This window comes from Xiphophorus hellerii, chromosome 17 (assembly GCF_003331165.1).
Source record: "Xiphophorus hellerii strain 12219 chromosome 17, Xiphophorus_hellerii-4.1, whole genome shotgun sequence".
Lineage (NCBI taxonomy): Eukaryota > Metazoa > Chordata > Actinopteri > Cyprinodontiformes > Poeciliidae > Xiphophorus > Xiphophorus hellerii.
In genome coordinates this window covers 19,662,800-19,682,426 of record NC_045688.1, presented here as the reverse complement: position 1 = coordinate 19,682,426, position 19,627 = coordinate 19,662,800, and the positions used below count along the sequence as shown (strand labels likewise).

The following is a 19,627-nucleotide window of genomic DNA, read 5'->3' as shown; positions in this document are numbered from 1 at the left end:
ATTTCTGGTTATAGTTCTTAAAGAAAAACCAAATTGTCCAGGAGATCTACACATTTCTTCCATGGGATCCGAATATTTATAAAAAATATTGTTGGGTTGAAATCCAAAGCAAATGGAATATGAAAGGACAAGCCTGGGAAGAAAACAGTCAAAGCAGAGACTTGTTTCCAGGGAACTCTAAATTCTGAGACACCACTGGTCACTGGCAGGTCTTTGACTAGACGTAAAACACCTGTGGAACTCTATGGCACAGCGGTCCATACAGAAGACAAGGAACCTCTACAGTCAACCCAGAAGATGCCACTGGTGAACCCATACCAAACAAAAAAAATAACTTGCTTTTGCAACCCTGCTGTAAATGTTATATGTGCAGTCAATCTTTGAGGAAAATGATCTTCTCTTAGTTGTTTGAAGGAACATATAAAAATGCTATTGGTAATTTCAATGTTGAGGAAATTCAGTACAATTATTCAATGAAAAACTGATAAAACTTGAATTTATTACATTCATATTTGGAAACATTAGTTTAATTGTGGAGATCCAAAGGGCCTCTCTGGGCCACAGTGGACAATCCCTGGCATTGTGTCATTAATTTTCCAGCAATTCCTCATTCTGAACATGCATGTAGTGACAGTGGAAAAGAAAAACTCCCTGTTGACAATAAGAAACCTGAGCCAAGCTCAGATGAAAAACAGCAACCAGGACTGTTTTCAGAGAACATGAAGAGTTTCTCACTCTTGTACGGTAGGTGGCAGTATGTACATAGAGTTTAAAAGTGTCTGTAAATCAATATTTCTGCTATTTTTGATGTTGCTGCTGCACATAGAACATGTATGATGAGCACAAATCCATTTGAGCATATGTACTTTGGTGAAGATATGCTTCTTTACCAAAGCGGAAGCTAAACACATTTGTGCCCATATAAGGTAATGTGTTGGTGCCTTGACATTCGGCTCACTCAGACTCAGCCTGTTGGTCAGAAACTCTGTGTCTGTTCATCCGAACTCCACCTGATATACCGCTTTAAACAAGGCTTATCAGCCGCAGATACAGGACGTTTACCAACTAACATCGTGCTGCTCCTGCTTCTGCTCTTCTCTGGTATGATTTTTGTCTTGTTTTACGCCGAAAACTAGCTTTGTAGAGCAACAAACCGGGGCGTTTTATTTAACGATTAACATTTGTAGTAAATGACTATTTAATCAGTATTTCACATTTTTGTCATCAATTTAATTGGTGATAACACTGCAATAATTTAAAATTTTATTATGAAACCCGGAGCTTGAATACAGGCAGGGACCTGGTTGTCCTGGTGTTCAGGATCTGTTGGTTGTCCAGATGATCTGCTGAGTCGAGCCCGTCTGAGAAGGGCTTTTTGTTTATAGGCGTTACTTTTCAGGAACCGTTCTACTTGTCAGACAATAAATGACATCGTCATGAGCACAAATGAAATATGTCCCGTATGGTTACACAGCAGTTCCAATAGACCCGTCCTTCCAATATGACTGCGGTGTTAAAGTACGTAACTTAGCCATAAAGTCTAGCCAAGCTACGTATTTATGGTTTCTACCATGACTTCCCCCGCCCCCAACCTTTACTATAAAGAGTATACTGTACAGCAGTTTCGTGAAACAGCAAGTAGCTGCTCGAGGCTTAAAGACTGGCATGATAATACAAAAATGCAAGCAGGTTTTTGCAAAATAAACATGACTGTTTATAAGACAGCTGTGACTTTAGAGGCCAAGACAAATAGACATTAAGCCCTTTCTGACCCTAGAGAAGCACATAGTTTGCTGCCCAGTAGCCAAAAGTGATGCTGAAACAATAAAGACTTTTCTTATGCAGAGGAATAAGATAAGAATTCAAATAAACTCAGTATATCTGAAAAGAAATTTTTTGCACAAAAATGTAATTGGCTAATAGCATAGCTTTTTTGTGTATTTATCCCACATGACAATTTTAACAGCCATTGAATTTTTTCCCTTTCAAGGTGTTAAAAACTTGGGCTAAGTTATTGTTTGAGATGTAATGAAAAAGTATTTTATATACTGGTGATTTTCTACGTTTCCCTTCTAACAAAGAATAGAGATGTCTGTAAGCTTCAGCTTAGGTTCACCTCAACTATGAGAGATGGGACCTAAGAGTAAAATCCAGAAAAATAACATTGATTTGATTTTCCAATTATTAATTGGTGTTTTGGTCTATGAAATAAGCATTTGATACAATAGAAAATGAGAACTTAATATTTGCTACACAAACCTTTGTTTATAATTTCAGATCAGATATTTCTTGTAGTCAAAAAATATCTGACTACAAGAATAGTCAGATATTCTGAATATTCTTGTTATATTGATTGCAATATACTATTGCAATCAGTATATATTGCAGTATACTATTGCAATCAGTGGCTTTTTGGTCCACTCCTCAGATCTTCTCCAGATCTCTTAGTTTATTATTAATATATTTTTTTATGTATATACAAAAAATAAAAACTTCCTTCTATTTTGCCCGATGCTGTATACAGCCTGGGAAGGCATCGCATTAAAAGGACTTTTAAACCATAGGAGCAGAATTTCTCTATTTTCAAAACACAACTTTTTAAAACTTTAGTGCATCTGCCTCTGGTTCATGCCAGACTTTTGTCAGGTCTAAATACCTATTAGAGACAATTTAAACAAACACAGGAAAGACAAGAGAGTTAGATTCTTTGTACTCGCGAGGAGAACGGACAGAGATGTGCTTTCAGTTACAAATCTCCTACCGCTCTGAAACACATCTGTCCGCTCCTCTCTTTTTATTACTCTCAGAAACCCTCGCACATTGGGCGCTTGCAACTTCATCAGGGGAGGGGCAAAAACAATTTATCACATAGTTGCAGCGCTAATGACTTTTACTATTTAGACACATGTTATCTACACTCTAAATCCCTCTGCTCCAGTGAGTACCAGACACGGCCGGCATTGAGTAAAACAAGTTGTATATCACACAGGAGAGCAGAGTTTATTGCTGGACAATAAACTCTGCTAGAAGAGTTGTCTCCGCTTCACTGCTGGCTTTCTCAAGGAAGTCACAGGAAGGAATCAAAGTTATTTAGCACATAGAAACATTATCTAAATGTAACTACAAGGCTACATGATACAACGAATATTTGATAATACTAATAATACAATTTACCCAACAACTTTATATTGTGATGAGAAAGCCACTGAATGGATGCTTCCCAATCGTCTGATTGTGGGTGCATGTAAAAATCTCACAGCTGAGCTTTTCTGGGAAAATGATTCATACTTCAGTTTAGTATCTCATGGTGTTGATGAGCTTTGGTAGATTACAGGACTGACCTATTAGTGTATATGAACACAGTGAGGGGAAAAGAAATCTGCTTTGCAACACTTCAGTTCTTTTTCCTGTCTAATGTCTCAGAAGTGATCAGTATCTCTCTGTCTGTAGCGTCACAGGTTTATGGCTGTCTTCCTTAGACATGGGCTCCTCTTGGCCTTGCATCGTACCCTTGGGCAAGCCAGCAACACAGCCTACCCCTCTGCTCTGCCTGCAGCTGTTCTAGGTAGAGTAATAGATTTAAGTGCGAAAATATGCTCTTTGTTTACAACAATGTGGACTGTAATACTTTTACATAACAGTCTAAAATGACAATATTAAAACATGAAATAGTTTTCCTAGTTGAAGCTCCGACCAGCCGGTGCTGAGAATCAGGAGTAGAGCTGGGGAATCTTAAATATTTCTAAAATAGGAACCATACTTTTATAACAAATTTATGTCAGATCATGATTTCTTGGTTAATGTCAAGTTGTCATAACAAAGACATTTTGAATAATGTCAACTTTGTATTAAAAGTGTCATGATTTACCGAATGACACTTTATGACAACAGTCATAAATATTCATGAAGACTTACTCATGTTCATGACAGGTGTTATGTCACGTTTATGACGGTGTCATGACAGTCTTATTCCCAACCTGTCAAATAAATTGTTACCAAACGTTTCAGTAAATATCTACATTTTTCTCTTTCCAAACTTTATTTTTTATTTTGGCACCAATCTGAAGTATCATTTTCCCAGGCAGAGCTCAGCAGAAGGTCGCACTGCATCAGATTACAGTAAAACATCAAAATAAGGAGATGAAGTAAATACTTTACCTTAAAGGAGCCAAAAGGTAACCAGCTTTCTGCTCTGTTTTTTCCCAACATATACAATCATACTCCATTTTATGAATTGCTATTATTTTTTAATTTTTTGATTAACAATTACAAAGATTAGATCATCATCAAAAAAACAAACAAAAAACAACAAATGTGCAGTTATAGTTGACAGAAACGGACAAAATTTATATATCAATTTTAACTACAATCCAATATTTAGTCCTATTGACCAAAAATTAAGTTAAGTATTTAATTATGGTTCACAGAAGAGAGAGCTATAATAGATACAGCTGTTAAGGTAGAATACATTCTTTAACTAATATTCAATTCATCTTATTCATATTGAGCCAATTCACAACCAAAGCAGATTGAATCTCCTGATCAGTGTTTGTAAGCATGTAAACGCAATTTTATTGGACTCCAAGGATTTTCATTTTATGATGAGAAGATTTCTTAGAGAAAACTTTTAAAAAGTTATTTTTGAACTTGGATCTGATAAGTCTGCACAATAATGCATTGTCAGCACAAAAACTGCTGCTGCCAACCGTTGTGTACGTTTCCACTGAATGATGACCAAACCATAGCTGGAAGTGAGAAGGTAAGATCAACAAAGCCTGGAAACAGAATCAATCTTCATGGTAAACCATGAACAAATAAGTGACTGTACCATTTTCTGTGTCCTTTTTAACCAATCCTCTTCAGAACCTTCATCAACACTGTGGATTTCAGTGATCCAGCAGCCTGGTTTTGGTTTCTAATGCTGTTCATGATCCTGTTTTCCCTTGTCATTCTGTCCCTCATCCAGTCCAGACCTGGGTTGTGGCCCTGCTGAGGGCAGGTTGATTCTAGTGCTGTGTTGGGCTCTGCCTTTTCTCCAGCAACCATGTCGGGCTTCAATCTGCTGCATCTAATAACCAAGAGTCAGCCTGTGCCTCTGAGGTCCTGCAGTCTCCCCTCAGGTCCACTGACTGCGTGCTGTGTGTCTGATTGGCTCTCCCTCGCATTAACACGTTAACGCATTGCTGGAGTGGTGTGCTGTGTTTTGGTTTGTTTTCTAATCAGACTGATCTGAACTAACCATTTCTAGCTTTTAATTGGTCGTTTCAGAGAACAGAGATCTTACCTGTTTGTTCACCAAACCAAGTCTAAATGAACCGACAAGGTTAATTGTTAGATTTGGATTTTTTTGCCCTGAATCCTTCAACATTAAAAGATCCTGATTAAAGAAAATCAAACAATTTAAGAATCTAAAAAGCTGAATAAGAACGCAAGGCAATTTTACTCATTTGCTGCATTTCAATTATAATTTATTGTTTGGACAAAGTCTAGTTTCAGGCTTAATTTAAGGCAACAGTAAATATTTAGATGGTAACTGATGTCTTTTGGCCTCTTGACAAATTGATAGAGATGAATGTCTGCACAAGAACAGCCTCTAAAATCAGAAGTGACCAGCTATATTGATCCAAGTTCTGACTGTAAACAATCACAAACTAGCATCTTCCAAATATTCAGACAAAATGTTAAACTAGTTGTTCTAGAACCATCAACGCCATTCAATGCTGAACTTTTTCTGGCACTAACCCGGCACTAATCAGCACCTAGACTAACAGTTGACTTTGTAAAACATTTTCCATATTTGTCTAACTAATTATACAATTTGAAGAGCGTGTACGTACAGGCAGAGACCTTTAAAATTGCCAACTTGAATCTGATCCAAGAATAAGGAGGGAGCGAAAGATTAGGGTGATTGCAAGGAGGGCCTCCAAACTCAGAGGCTTGGAGAGCTCTACCAAAGATGAATCATCAAAACAGCAGAGGAAACATGGAAAAAGCTGAGCAACAAGGAAGGGGTTTTATCTGAGTCAGGTTTGTTCCTTAGAGACTATGTTTTTTGCAAGACTGGCAGAATGAATCTGGGTTGACTTGACAATTTGTCAGGTTTGCTGGTGGAGTCGAAAGCTAAATATACTGGAGAATTGCAGAAGAAAGTCCGGGCTGTACTTCAGTCTCTGGCATTGACCATATCTCTGCAGAAAGAGTCAGAAACCCCAAGGGAGCAGCATGCTTCATACTGCAGCAGGACCTGCAGCCCATCATCCAGTCTGCAGGAAAAGACAACCACATATAATACCAATATAAAATAAAATGAGAAGAACCAGTGGATTTTCTCTGTTTTCATTTTGACAGAGATGCATGTCAAGACAGTTAAAATTTGGGTAAAACCCAGTATTGGTGTACTTTAGGTTTTAGTTGTTCTTAGTATGAATCAGAGGTTTTAGTCACGTGATTTAAATATTTTGTACATACATTATATGTTCTTTTAGGATTCAAATAGCGCTTGTGATTGTGCCAGCACATAAGATATTTTGTTTTTAGAATTTTTTGAAACTTTCTTTTACTATCACTTCACCAGTATAGGCTACAGCCTGATCTTGTATGATGAAACAAAGACTGCTTTGAGGATGTTCTCCACCTGGCTGACTAACCCTGTCCCGAAGAGTCGGGGTTGGCCACATCTCTGAGGTAGTTCAGCTTGGTGTTGGGGCCCAAAGGGCAGAGAGAGTTGCCTGGTTCTGGATACTAACACCTGTGTAACATTGCCGGTACTTCAACTACAAGGAATCCCACTTTTCATTATCTTTTGGGAAGTCTATTCCTATCAAATGGAGAGAAAGATTGGTCAAATTTTTGAAGACTGATGTAATTATGAACCTTGTCTGAATATTGGATATTGCATTTTCTTTAGAAGATTGTAGATATGAGCTATGAAAAAATCTTAACAGGCAGATTCTCCACAGATAATTTGGAGTTACGTTATTCAGAAAAATCTGTGAATGTTGACTCTGTAGGAACACTGAGTAGGTCTTCTGGATTCCTGTGCATCCAGAGGAACTACATGGGCGGATTTAGCATCTTCCTGACATTCTCCGGTGGGAACAGTTCAAACCTCTCACAGTGGAGGTCTTGGAGTTGAGGGTTGGGTATCCTGGCTCTAGCTTGGGCACTGTATAGGGCCCTGGAGGGACCCTGGAGGGGACCTGGAAGGTCCAGGGAGGGAGTTCTGGAAGCAGAATGTAAGTCACATTTAGAACACACTGTTTAAACAGGAACTAAAGGCCAGTGTTGTATAAAGTACTGAAATCTCAGAGTCAAGTAAAAGTACAAGTACCTCTCCAAAATATGACTTTGGTAAAAGTCGAAGTCACTGACTGAAATGTTACTTGAGTAAAAGTCTTAAAGTATTTGAAACTTCTTGTACTTAAGTATGGAAATTACTGTAAAAATGGATGTACTCAAGTAATGTAATGAAAAGTACAAGTAAAAAGTAAAACAAAGCAAATGCAGTTTGAATGACATTTTTTATATTTTGGTAAACTTGTCAAATACACTTAAAATAATGTACACAACCAAGTGCAGGCAAAATTAAACCTGCTAATAGATATACCTGCAGGCATCATTTAGTTAAGAAAATTAGGTGCTTTACCTATAGCACAAGGTTAACTTAACCTGCTTTACAACTGAACCAGCTTCTTAGTATACCCTCCAGGACAGAAAATACAAAGTTTTTGTAAGCCTCAAGTTTTCCCTTCAAGTAAGGTCAGTGCTGAAAATGAGAAAAATAAATAGTACAGAAAATGCGGCCAACATGAAGAAAAAGAGCTGTGACGATTACTCTACTTCACAAATCAGTGAATCAGTCAATGCTACAGTCAGTAGGTGGTGCACACAACTGGTCATTATGCAAAAGGAAAAAAGAATTGGGAGGGAAATGCAGCTTATTGGCATCTGTAAACCTGGTTTTGAACTTGCATGCCTTTCCTATATTCGTTAAATTTAGTCTAAATTGCTATCGCTATGGCTTCTGTCCCCCCTTGAACAGAGGAGTCTAGGTAGCCTGCTACAGTCAACATTAGGCCTAAGCTAAATACACCACGTGTGGAACTGAAACAATGCCAAACAAAGTTCATTTATGGTCAAGATTTCACAATACAGTAGTGCCTAGTGACCAAACTATAGTTACTGACACAGGAGGATTATAACCATTTCATAAGAAGTTACCTCGATGTGTTTCTTCAAGTTGGACGGGGAGTTTTTGTAAGATAGAATTTCCATGTGACTGCTACTGATTGCGAGACTTGCTTTGTGTTTAATGGGAGAAGCGAAACAGGTGTATCCTAATTAAAAGTAAAGAAATCAAGAAATGGCAAAAAATGTGGAATGAAGATAAGAAAGGAAGAAGATTATATGAAGTACAAAAGTCAGTTTGAATTCGAAGCATTAATGAACGAAACAGAAGAGAAGAAATAATAATTAGTAGATTAAGAGTAGGTCATACCTACTTAAATGACATGCTTTATAAAATAGGGAGGAAAAATAATGATAAATGTGAGAGATGTGGAGAGAAAGAAAATGTAGAACACATATTGATGAACTGTAAGTCAAATGAACTCGAAAGGGAAGAATTAAAGAGAATAGTTAGAGATATGGGGCATGAATGGAATCTTAAAGGTATATTAGGAAATGAAGGAAACATAACAGATATTCACAAATTAAGGAAAGCATTGTTTATTTATCTTAAGAATACAAAATTAAAAAGTAGAATTTAATAGATATGAAGTAATGCTTCTACACACTCATGTACAGTAGGTGGCGGTATGCACCTTAAAGTTGCTTGTGATCCGCCATAATAGAAAAGAAGAAGAAGAAGAAGTATCCTATTGGTGGTGATGAACAAGCCCAGGCAAGCAGGCTACGGACTTTGTTCGGTAGCCTACTTGCTACTTGCTAATCAGTAGGTGGGTCAAAACACTTGCGTTTCTCTCTCTCGCTTTTTTGTAACGAGTAACTAAACCACACATTGAAAATGTATCGGAGTAAAAGTACGCAATTAAGTTCGGAAATATAGTGAAGTAAAAGTGAAAGTCATCAAAAATTTTCATACTCCAGGAAAGTATGAAGTACTCCAAAATATACTTAAGTAAAGTAGTGAAGTATTTTTACTTCGTTACTATACAACACTGCTAAAGGCAGTATAATTGTCATCATTGTAGATACTTCTGATTGCATAAGCCATCTAATTTAACATTTTGGATGCTGCCTCCCATGATGTAAAGCCAAAGTACAGTTTGTATGGACAGCAGATTTTGTTTGTGAAACTGTATTGCTCTTATTACCCTGCTGTCCTCTTAAACCATGTGATGTTGCTTTTGACTTGTCTGGCCTAGGATCCAAACATTACACTTCAATAGTGGCTACAGGGAAGGTGGTCTTTATTTACTTTTAAATTCAGCGTTTACTGGTGAGGTCAACCTTTAACTAGACCAAACTTTCAGCTGCGTAATGAACTGCCTGGCTTTGCTGCAGCTTGCATGCACCAAGTCACTTTCTTAAATAATTGTCTAGCTGCACATTTTTTAAATTTCTGTTTAGTTTTTTTTAATAGGACGTTCACAACACTGCAATGTATATAAAAAATGTCTATGTGCAGGTTGAAGGAAGTGATAAAAATCTCTAGTGCAAGACCAATTGTAACATTATGGCTATTTTTTTTATTTACTGATCAGCCACATCTGGAAACCAATGAACAACATAGTTTTATCCTAATGCAACAATGTCAGAAATAACATGAAATTCTTGATCCAAACATGGTTAGCCTGCAGTCTGCTGCAGACCTACAGAAACACACACCTCATGTAGCGCGTGGGTGTGGGGGTGCGTGTGTGTGTGTGGTGTACCCATTGCTCATCCTGCTGAGGTTTTACATTTTGACACCTACTGCATTCGGAAGACAATTAGTTGCACTTAGTTTTATATTGGGATTTTAGCATTAAGGGGCCTGAAATCACACACACACACACACCCCTACACATCACACTTTTCAGATTTTTAAAGGTAAAAAGCTTTGGATTCCAAGGTATTATTTTTCTTCCACTTCATATCAATAAACAATTTCTTGTTAGGCTATCACCCAAGTTCTAAATAAAATATGTTTAAGTTTGTACTTCTAAAGTGATAAATGTGGAAAAGTTGATCATGTGAACAACAAACTCGCATCTTATAAAGATCTGCTGCCAGCGTCCCAGCAGGTGTTCTCAGCAGAAGGTTTTCAGTTTGCGGCTGATCAGTGGATAAGATTCAGTGTGTGATGCTTTATATATACAGTACAGACCAAAAGTTTGGACACAGCTTTTAATTCAATGAGTTTCCTTTATTTTCATGACTATTGACATTGTAGATTCACACTGAAGGCATCAAAACTATGAATAACACATGTGGAAATATGCACTAAACAAAAAAATGTAAAACAACTGAAAATACCCCTTATATTCTAGTTTCTTCAAAGTAGCAACCTTTTGCTGTGATTACTGCTTTGCACACACTCTGCATTTTCTTGATGAGCTTCAAGAGGTAGTCACCTGAAATGGTTTTCACTTCATAGGTGTGCCCTGTCAGGTTAATAAGTGGGATTTCTTGCCTTATAAATAGTCATGAAAATAAAGAAAACCCATTGAATTAGAAGGTGTGTCCAAACTTTTGGTCTGTACTGTAGTTAGATAAGCAAATCACATATTGATTCTTCTTCTGGGGCTTCAGAAGAAATCTGTAGTGAACTTTTTTCCTGTCTTCATTCGCAGGAGCCTGCAGGAGTAAGAAGACCTGGCCAGTGAGTTTCCCTCAGGAGGAACTGAGGAAACGCCTCACCCCAAAGCAGTTCCATGTCACTCAGGAGAGAGGAACCGAGAGGTCGGGAAGATAGAGCTTTGGTTCTCTGCCATGTCACAAATCAGTCTTTTTTTTATTTTATAATTGCCCTGGAATAGATCTCATGTTTCACTGCGTGCTTGAATTTTATTCCAATAGATATTTTGCAATTGGGTGAAGCACAGGGTGGAAGTAGAATCTGATTATATTATATTAGCCTGATAATAATCCTACAGTGCTTGGTACCACATTACTAACTACTGAATCATTTTGTGCTGTTATTATTTATTAATACTTCCTTTCCCACAGTGCCTTTACTGGGGAGTTCACATACCATAAAGATGAGGGAACCTATCACTGTGTTGTCTGTGGGGGCCCTCTCTTCAGGTGAGGAGCTCTGTACACCACACCTGACTGCCCATGTGTTTGTGCTTGCCCAACAGACGGATTAAAGCTCACAGTACAGTTATAAAAAATCAGTTAAATCAGAGGATTATTTTTGTAACAAAAGATCATAAGACAAAACAATACCATTGCTATATATGAGCTATTTTTGTTTCCTTTTACAGCTCAGATTCTAAATTTGACTCACAATCAGGTGAGTAGAACTTCTGTCAGATTTCTGTCTAACTGTCTGAACTCCCTCATTTCCATCTGTAGTTATTTATTTTACTGCTCAATAACTGAATCTGATTCATATAAAACAAGCTGGAGCTCTAATGGAGCCTTGTTGTGAAGCCTCAGGTGTCATATGTGACTCATTATTCTAGATATATGGTATTAATATGCCATATGTTGATAAAGACAGAAGTGTGAAATGTAATGTGGAAGGAGGTGGAGGTTTTTATCCCAAGATTCCTCTTGTGTTCTTAAACAAACCGTGTGTAGGCTGGCCGTCCTTCTTCGACCTGCTGAAGGAGGAGTCCGTCTCTCTGGCTGATGATTTCTCCTACGGCTTACACAGAGTGGAGACTACCTGCAGCCAGGTGAGCTGCAACACACCACTTTATTTATCAAGTTTCCTTAAAGTTCTTGTAGTAAACTCATTTACTTCATAAAGTAAATCAGTTCAAAATCATTTTTAGCCTAAATCCCACTTCATCCCTCACCCTGACGCTGTGTTTGTGGGGTGGGGTGTGTGTGATGAAGCAATGTGTGTAAATCTACGCTCTCATATAGACCATCAACATAAAGACCAATAACTATTCTAATTTCTAGTTGAAAGTGCTTCAGTATGTTACAGTTTTAACATACATACTTATTATTAATAAACAGAAAAAAATAGTATTTATCAAATACAATATTTCTCAATTTGCAGTGCTTGTATGTATACCATCACAATTATAATGAGAAGATTGTCCAATAGGTATGCACAGTTATGTCCAAAATGATTCATACCCCTATTAGATTTACATTTTAGTACTATTTCAATTAATCTTTAAATTCAGCCTACATTTTAATTTAGCATACAACAATTTTTTTGCAATGGAAATAATATCGATGTTTTGGAGCTGCGCACTGGCAGCTGAAGGACGAACAGCTTGTCCTGCTCTCTCCCGTCTTTGCTGATAACTTTGCCTGAGCTATTTTTAAAGTGACAGTTTTTATAGTTATATTCACATTTTCAACATCATAACTGGATTACTACAAACCTAAGGACTGGGGGATTTTCTTACTTTTATTTTTACCTTACTTTTCTTCATCTCCAAGTTGAACCAGGATAAAATGCCTCCCGCCGACCCCAAGAACATTAGCAGTATTATACAACGACTTCAGTCTATAGAAATGAAGATCAAACAGCTGGAGGTGAACTTTGAAATCAACGCTAACTGTGGAAATCAGACAACTCTTCCTCAAATCAACGGAGAGGTTGTACGCCTCGCATCAAGCAGCTCACCCTGGAACGCTCTGGGTGCCAAGCCAAAGCAAAAGTCTCACACCGCAGATCCGATGAGGCAACTGACAGGGAGAACCCCTCACCTGGACGAATCAGCGTGGCCGGCTCTGAGCCGAAACCCACCTTCAACCTCAACAACTGCTCCACCAAAGAAAAACAAACAAGCAGCTGCAACCAAAACGGTTCCACCGACGCCGCTCCCAAGGACAGAGCGACCAGCCCGAGCCTCAAAACATTCTAACTCTGTGGGAATCCCACTGAAAAACAGATTTTCTGTACTCCAGCCTGAGCCTCTGAGTGAAACCTCGCTTTCAAACATCAACAATGAGGCAAGACCAACACATCCACCCCCCAAAGCTCCAAAGGACAAAGCGGCTACCAGGAAAACGAAAGGTATGCCAAGAGTGCTTATTGTTGGAGATGAGGCAGTAAATGGAATCAGTCACGTTTGCAATCCCAAGAAAACGAGAGTGATTTCTTTTCCTGGTGACACTGTATCTGATTTAACTTGTAAAGTTCTTTCGCTAACCGCTGATCAGCCAGATATTGAGTCCTTAGTTGTGCATGTTGGAGCCAACGATGTGGCAAAGCAGAAATCTGAGATTCTAAAAATGGACTTTAATATTCTTCTGAATATTAAAGAAGAATATAGTTAACTTTCCCATTTTAACTATGGGAAAGTTAAAAATGAAGTTATTTCTCAGTGGTCCAATTCCATCACCTCAATGGGGAGACGAAAAACACTCCAGGCTGGACATGATAAACAAATGGCTGATTAAAACCTGCTCTGCCAGCTCAGTGACCTTCATCGATAACCTCTGGATCTATTGGCAGCGCTTTCACCTTTTTGGAAGAAGCGGACGGAATCTTAATAAACATGGGATAAAGCTGCTCACTGCAAATCTTTTTCACTTTATCAACAAGGACAGCAACGTGATCATCGCTTCAGAAGAACAGGCTCAAGGATTTCTGACTAGGAAGAAACCGTCGGCTTATCAGAAACAAACAGTTTCAAAAGCAGCTGATACAACATCGACTGGAGACGGAGCGACTGGTTCCCTTCCTCCTTCTCCCCCCCCTCTCTGCTCACCCACTCATTCACAGGATTCACAAGATACACATGGAGAAATGTCTTCTGGACCGGAGTTTCTTAAATTTACAGATGGAATGAATCAACAGGTTGTACTTGGGACGTCTCTCCTTAGCGCTCACGTAGCAGACCTCACTTCATTTAAGCCACCTGACTCTAACGTCCCAGAGGATCCATCACTCTGCGTTTCTGAAGTCTGAGGCCGGGGTCCAGACTTTATCTTTACACCCTTCTTGCTCCAGAATGTGTCTGGCCCCTCGGCACTGCAGAACAGGACATTACCTGTCCGGATAACTACAAGAAAATTTACAAGAAACAGAAACATAAAATACAGGGGACCTAATTCAAACATCAGATTGATCCCCTGCCTAAAGGAACCTCAGACTGAAGATTTCTTGGCCTCCAAGTCACTTAAACTAGCTCTTTTAAATACAAGATCTCTCTGTGCTAAAGCTCTATTAATTAATGATTTCATCACTGAGCATGATATCGATGTTATGTTTCTGACAGAAACATGGTTGAATGATAATAATGAATCGATCGTACTAATTGAATCTGTGCCTCCTAACTACAATTTCTTCAGTGAGAATAGAAAACACAAAAAAGGAGGAGGCGTGGCTTCAATATTTAAGAATACCATAAATTGTAGTAAAATCTCTTTGGGTCACTTCACCTCTTTTGAGTATCTTGGAATTGAGGTTAAAGGCCACAAACGAACTTTGACAGTAACTCTATACAAAACTCCAACTTTTGTGGAAAATTTCTTTACTGACTTGAATGAACTTCTATCTGTCATATGTATTGATTATGATTGTTTATTAATTGTCGGTGATTTCAACATTCATGTTGACAACCCCCAAGACAGAGGGGCAAAAAAGCTCGCTAATATTTTAGAGACTTTTGGTCTAACACAACATGTCAAACAAGCAACACACACTCAAGGACACACACTGGACCTGGTTATCAGTAAGGGTGTGAATATTTCCAATGTCTCTGTAACTGATGTTGCCCTGTCGGATCACTTCGCTGTTATCTTTGAAAGTTCTTTATCTTTTAACTCACTTGGACAAACAGCAACCCTCACAAAACGTTCTCTCACTGAAAACACAGCAGAAACTTTTAATCAAATCTACTCTTCTTCCTCACCCTTAAGCTGTAATGATGTAGATAAGTTGGTAAATGATTTTCAGTCTAAAGTCTCAGATATTATTGATTCCATTGCCCCAATTAAAATGAAGGTTTTGTTTGGTAAAAAGAAATCTCCATGGAGAAATGCACAAACAGTTAGATCTGCAAGACAACTCTGCCGTAGGGCAGAACGAAAATGGCGTAAAACTCAACTCCACGTTCATTGTGACATCTATAAAGAAAGACTACGTAACTATCATTTAACACTAAAACATGCAAGAGAGGCTTTCTTTGCAGATGTCATAAACAAAAACATTAACAATGTTCGGGCTTTATTTGCAACAGTTGACAGAATCACAAACCCTCCTGTGACGTTACCGCCTGAATTCCAATGTATTGCTGCCTGCAACCAGTTCTCCAGCTTCTTTTCAGAGAAAATTCAAAAAATCAGAGCATTAATCTGTACATCCACTATAAAGTCAGTACCAATGCTGTGCCCAAACAAAACAAATACAGGAAAAATGACCCAATTTCAACTACTTAATTATAAAACCCTACAGGAAATTATAAGTCAACTAAGCTCCAGTTCCTGCTGTCTGGATGTTTTACCCACACATTTCTTTAAGAAAGTCCTGCCTGTTATTGCTGCTGATCTGATCCAAATAGTAACTCATCGCTCTCGTCAGGCGTTTCCCCCCAGGCTTTGAAAACAGCAGTAATCAAACCACTGATAAAAAAGAACAATCTGGACAAATCACTAATGCAGAATTACAGGCCGATCTCCAACCTCCCATTCATCAGCAAAGTTATTGAAAAAGCTGTTTGTAAACAATTAACTAGAAACAAACAGTTTCTAGTTAACCAACTATAACTAACTATAACCAACCTCTTTGACTCCTTCCAGTCTGGTTTTCGTGCTCACCACAGCACAGAGACCACCCTCGTAAAAGTGTTCAATGACATCCATATAAATACGGACTGTGAGAGAACCACAGTGCTGGTTCTGTTGGACCTCAGTGCAGCTTTTGACACTGTTGACCATGACATATTACTGAATCGACTGGAGAGTTGGGTCGGACTCTCCGGTCCAGTGCTTAACTGGTTTGAATCTTACATAAAGAACAGAGATTTCTTTGTTTCAATTGAAAACTTTTCATCAAAGAGGTCAAAGGTCACATGTGGGGTACCCCAAGGTTCAATCCTAGGGCCCCTTTTATTCAATATTTATATGCTCCCATTAGCTCAGGTTATAACAGGAAATAATATTAGCTACCATAACTATGCAGAAGACACACAGCTCTACATTACGATGTCACCAGGGGACTCAGAACCCATCCAATCACTGAACAGATGCTTAGAACAGATAAATGTGTGGATGTGCCAAAACTTTCTCCAGCTGAACAGAAACAAAACTGAAGTTATTATTTTTGGACCTAAAGAGGAACGATCTAGAGTCAATGCACTGCTTCAGTTATTACAACTGAAAACCAGCGATCAGGCCCGAAACCTGGGAGTAGTGATGGACTCTGACCTGAACCTCCAGAGCCACATAAAGACAGTTACAAAGTCGGCCTTCTATCACCTGAAGAACATTTCCAGGATTAAAGGACTAATGTCTCAGCAAGATCTAGAGCAGGGGTGGGCAATCCTGGTCCTCGAGGGCCGGTGTCCTGCAACTCTTAGATGTCTCCCTGGTCCAACACACCTGAATCCAACAGCTGAATCACCTCCTAAGTGCAGTCAAGTTCTCCAGAGTCCTGCTAACGACCTCATTATTTGACTCAGGTGTGTTGAAGTAGAGATGCATCTAAAAGTTGCAGGACACCGGCCCTCGAGGACCAGGAGTGCCCACCCCTGATCTAGAGAAACTCATCCATGCGTTCATCTTCAGTCGTATTGATTATTGCAACAGCGTCTTCACAGGTCTGTCCAACAAATCAATCAAACAGCTGCAGCTGATCCAGAATGCTGCTGCTCGCGTTCTCACTAAAACCAGGAAGATAGAGCACATAACACCAGTTTTAAAGTCCCTCCACTGGCTCCCTGTAGCTCAAAGAATAGACTTTAAAATACTGTTGTTAGTTTATAAATCACTGAACGGCTTAGCACCACAATACATTAAAGATCTGCTTTTATTGTATCAACCTTCCAGACCTCTCAGGTTCCGGTTCTGGTCTGCTCTGCATCCCCAGAACCAGAACCAAACGAGGAGAAGCAGCTTTCAGCATCTATGCACCACAAATTTGGAACAAACTTCCAGAAAACTGTAAAACAGCTGAAACACTGACTTCTTTTAAATCTCAACTGAAAACCCACCTGTTTAGAATTGTATTTGAAATCAATTACAAATTTATTGATGGAACTTGACTTAATGATTGATTCTATATTGCATTGTGATTCTGTGTTTGTAATGATGTAAAGCACTTTGAAATGCCTTGCTGCTGAAATGTGCTATACAAATAAAATTTGATTGATTGATTGATTGGAATGGCTCAGTCAAAGTAAATCCTAACTGGAATCTGGACTGGAGATCTATGGATTGAACTAAAGATGAGGGTGATGGTAAGGAGGCGTTAAAACCTCACAGACTCATCCAACATTCCAGCATTTGCTGTAATGATAAAAAAAATGTTCCCACCAGAAAACTACTTCTTGGTTGAAAATAAATCATTTTCTCTTCAGTTTGTTGTGTTTATGTAGTTCTGATTCTCAGCAAATGTTTTCTTCAGACATAAAGTATGCTGGAGGTTCCACACAGGTTGCTCAGTGCTGCTGAATGTCCCTGTGTTTCAGTGTGGAGCTCATCTTGGTCACCTGTTTGACGATGGTCCAAAACCTACTGGAAAGCGTTACTGCATCAACTCTGCTTCCCTGGCGTTTCAGGCTACAGGCCCGGCTGAGGGCGGAGCCTCGGCCTCCAGCGGCGCTGCCACTGGCGGGAAGGTTGACCTATAGGAGCGCAGCTGGCTGCCTGCCAGCAACGGTTAGGGAAAGTCAAAACAGCTCATTAAAAAGATGCTTTGTTTTTGATGTGCTGACCGAACGAAACACCAATAAAGTTAATGAATGTAGCTAAACTGACATATTTTGACAGTCTTTGAAACTGTAATCTGAGGTAATGGTGATATACCAGAGCACTAGAGGGATAACTCATCTGCTGATTTCTACAACATAGCCGTGGTTCCCATAGTAACCAATCGCAGTCACCAGTCACAGTCCCTTTAATGCTTTAATGAAGATCCTTTAGGTCTCTGGTGTGTTTACAGAAAGGAAACGGAAAAATACTTTTTAAAGGAAGGCTGTAGATGCTCAGTATTGGCATTGCAGTATGCTCATGTAATGTTTTTCAGGACAAGTCAATGCATCATGAGTTTGAGAGGCAAGTATTGATGAAGGAGTTTTAGGTTATGTTACATGTACCATTATTCTTAGCATAAGTCACTTAAAAGTAGCATTTTTCCTTGTGTACCCGATTTTCATCCTCTGTAATATTTGAATAGATTTAAGTCAGGAAATGTTTTATTTAAACTCTATTTCTCTATCTTAGCTGTGCTAGATCCACATGCTGTACTCTCTTTTCACAAATATATCCATATGTGTCTAACAACAAGCCTTCCAGACAGATTTAGCTAGCGTTTGACATTACTGCAGGAATCTGTAGAGTGAGGTTTGAAGGCAGGGTTTTTGGACGGACACAACAGCAAAGATGATGAAGCATCTTTCTTCTGGCGTATATCCATATGTTCACTGGATATGATGTGCGTCATCATATGTTCAGATCCACATGAAGACAGTCTGTCTTCAGCTGTGTTAACATATCCAGTCAGGGTGAAGAGAAAGGAAACGAGGTTCAACCAGCAAACACTTTTCTACTCCGTTGTTTAAACACATAATTATAATTATGCTTTAAAACAATCCTAAGCCTTCTCTGAGTGAGTCTGTCATACAACAGAGTCTTCAGTCAGAGGCCTCTTAAGATTCTCTGTAAATTCCAAAAAATCTTGAATTAATGTAAGTTACAACAACATTTCATTTCCCTTTGGAATCAATAAAGTATTTTTGAATTTTGATTCGAACTTAAAACATGAGTAGAATCTGTTAACAGCCAGATCTTACGTTACAGAACCTTAAGTCTTGGCTTTGTTTGTGCCATGGCTGCAAATTGTGGATCTGTAGGTTTAGTTACGCTGAATTTCTCTGATTTGTATTAGATTAATTCTGAATGATATTGCACTGAGAAGAGTAATGAAATATCTATGCAAGTTTTTGATTTCAGTGTGAAGCATATTGGAACACTAATGGGTTTTGAGCTGCCTTTTTAGGTCAGAAATATTTTGTGTTTTGATTTTAAGTGTAGCCACTTTTATCTTTACAGTTTCATCTGAACACCTCATCAAACTGGTGAATAAAATATATTCATAAAAAGTCTCACACTCTTATTGCTATTTAGTACTTGACTAATTCCCAGGGGAATTTGTGAAGTGTTTTTATTGTTAAATAATGTATTTTCTTGACCTCCAGACATCACAGTCGGCTCATCAGACAGAAAATGACTTTTTAAAAATCTCTCTGTCAAGAAACCTCCCGAATGATCCAACCTTAATAAGAAGCTGTTCTGTTTTGGAAACTTATATAAACATAATTTCTCT

At 38.6% G+C, this 19,627-nt stretch overlaps 1 protein-coding gene across 4 annotated transcripts; it reads left to right on the top strand.

Annotated features, from left to right (window-relative positions):
* Window positions 1-914: 914 nt before the first annotated feature.
* On the top strand, window positions 915-19,406 carry msrb3 (methionine sulfoxide reductase B3). 4 transcript variants are annotated; one of them, XM_032588863.1, is made up of 7 exons: window positions 958-1,101; window positions 3,451-3,565; window positions 10,797-10,905; window positions 11,173-11,250; window positions 11,433-11,461; window positions 11,752-11,849; window positions 17,772-19,406. In XM_032588863.1, the coding sequence occupies exons 2-7, from the start codon at window positions 3,463-3,465 to the stop codon at window positions 17,931-17,933; spliced, it is 579 nt and encodes a 192-aa protein (XP_032444754.1). In that variant the 5' UTR covers window positions 958-1,101; window positions 3,451-3,462; the 3' UTR covers window positions 17,934-19,406. The 4 variants fall into 4 exon arrangements, with proteins under 4 accessions (XP_032444752.1, XP_032444754.1, XP_032444755.1 ...); XM_032588864.1 differs by lacking the exon at window positions 3,451-3,565 and adding an exon at window positions 4,967-5,120 and having other exon boundaries at window positions 980-1,101; XM_032588865.1 differs by lacking the exon at window positions 958-1,101 and adding an exon at window positions 4,967-5,120.
* The last annotated feature ends 221 nt before the right edge of the window (window positions 19,407-19,627 follow it).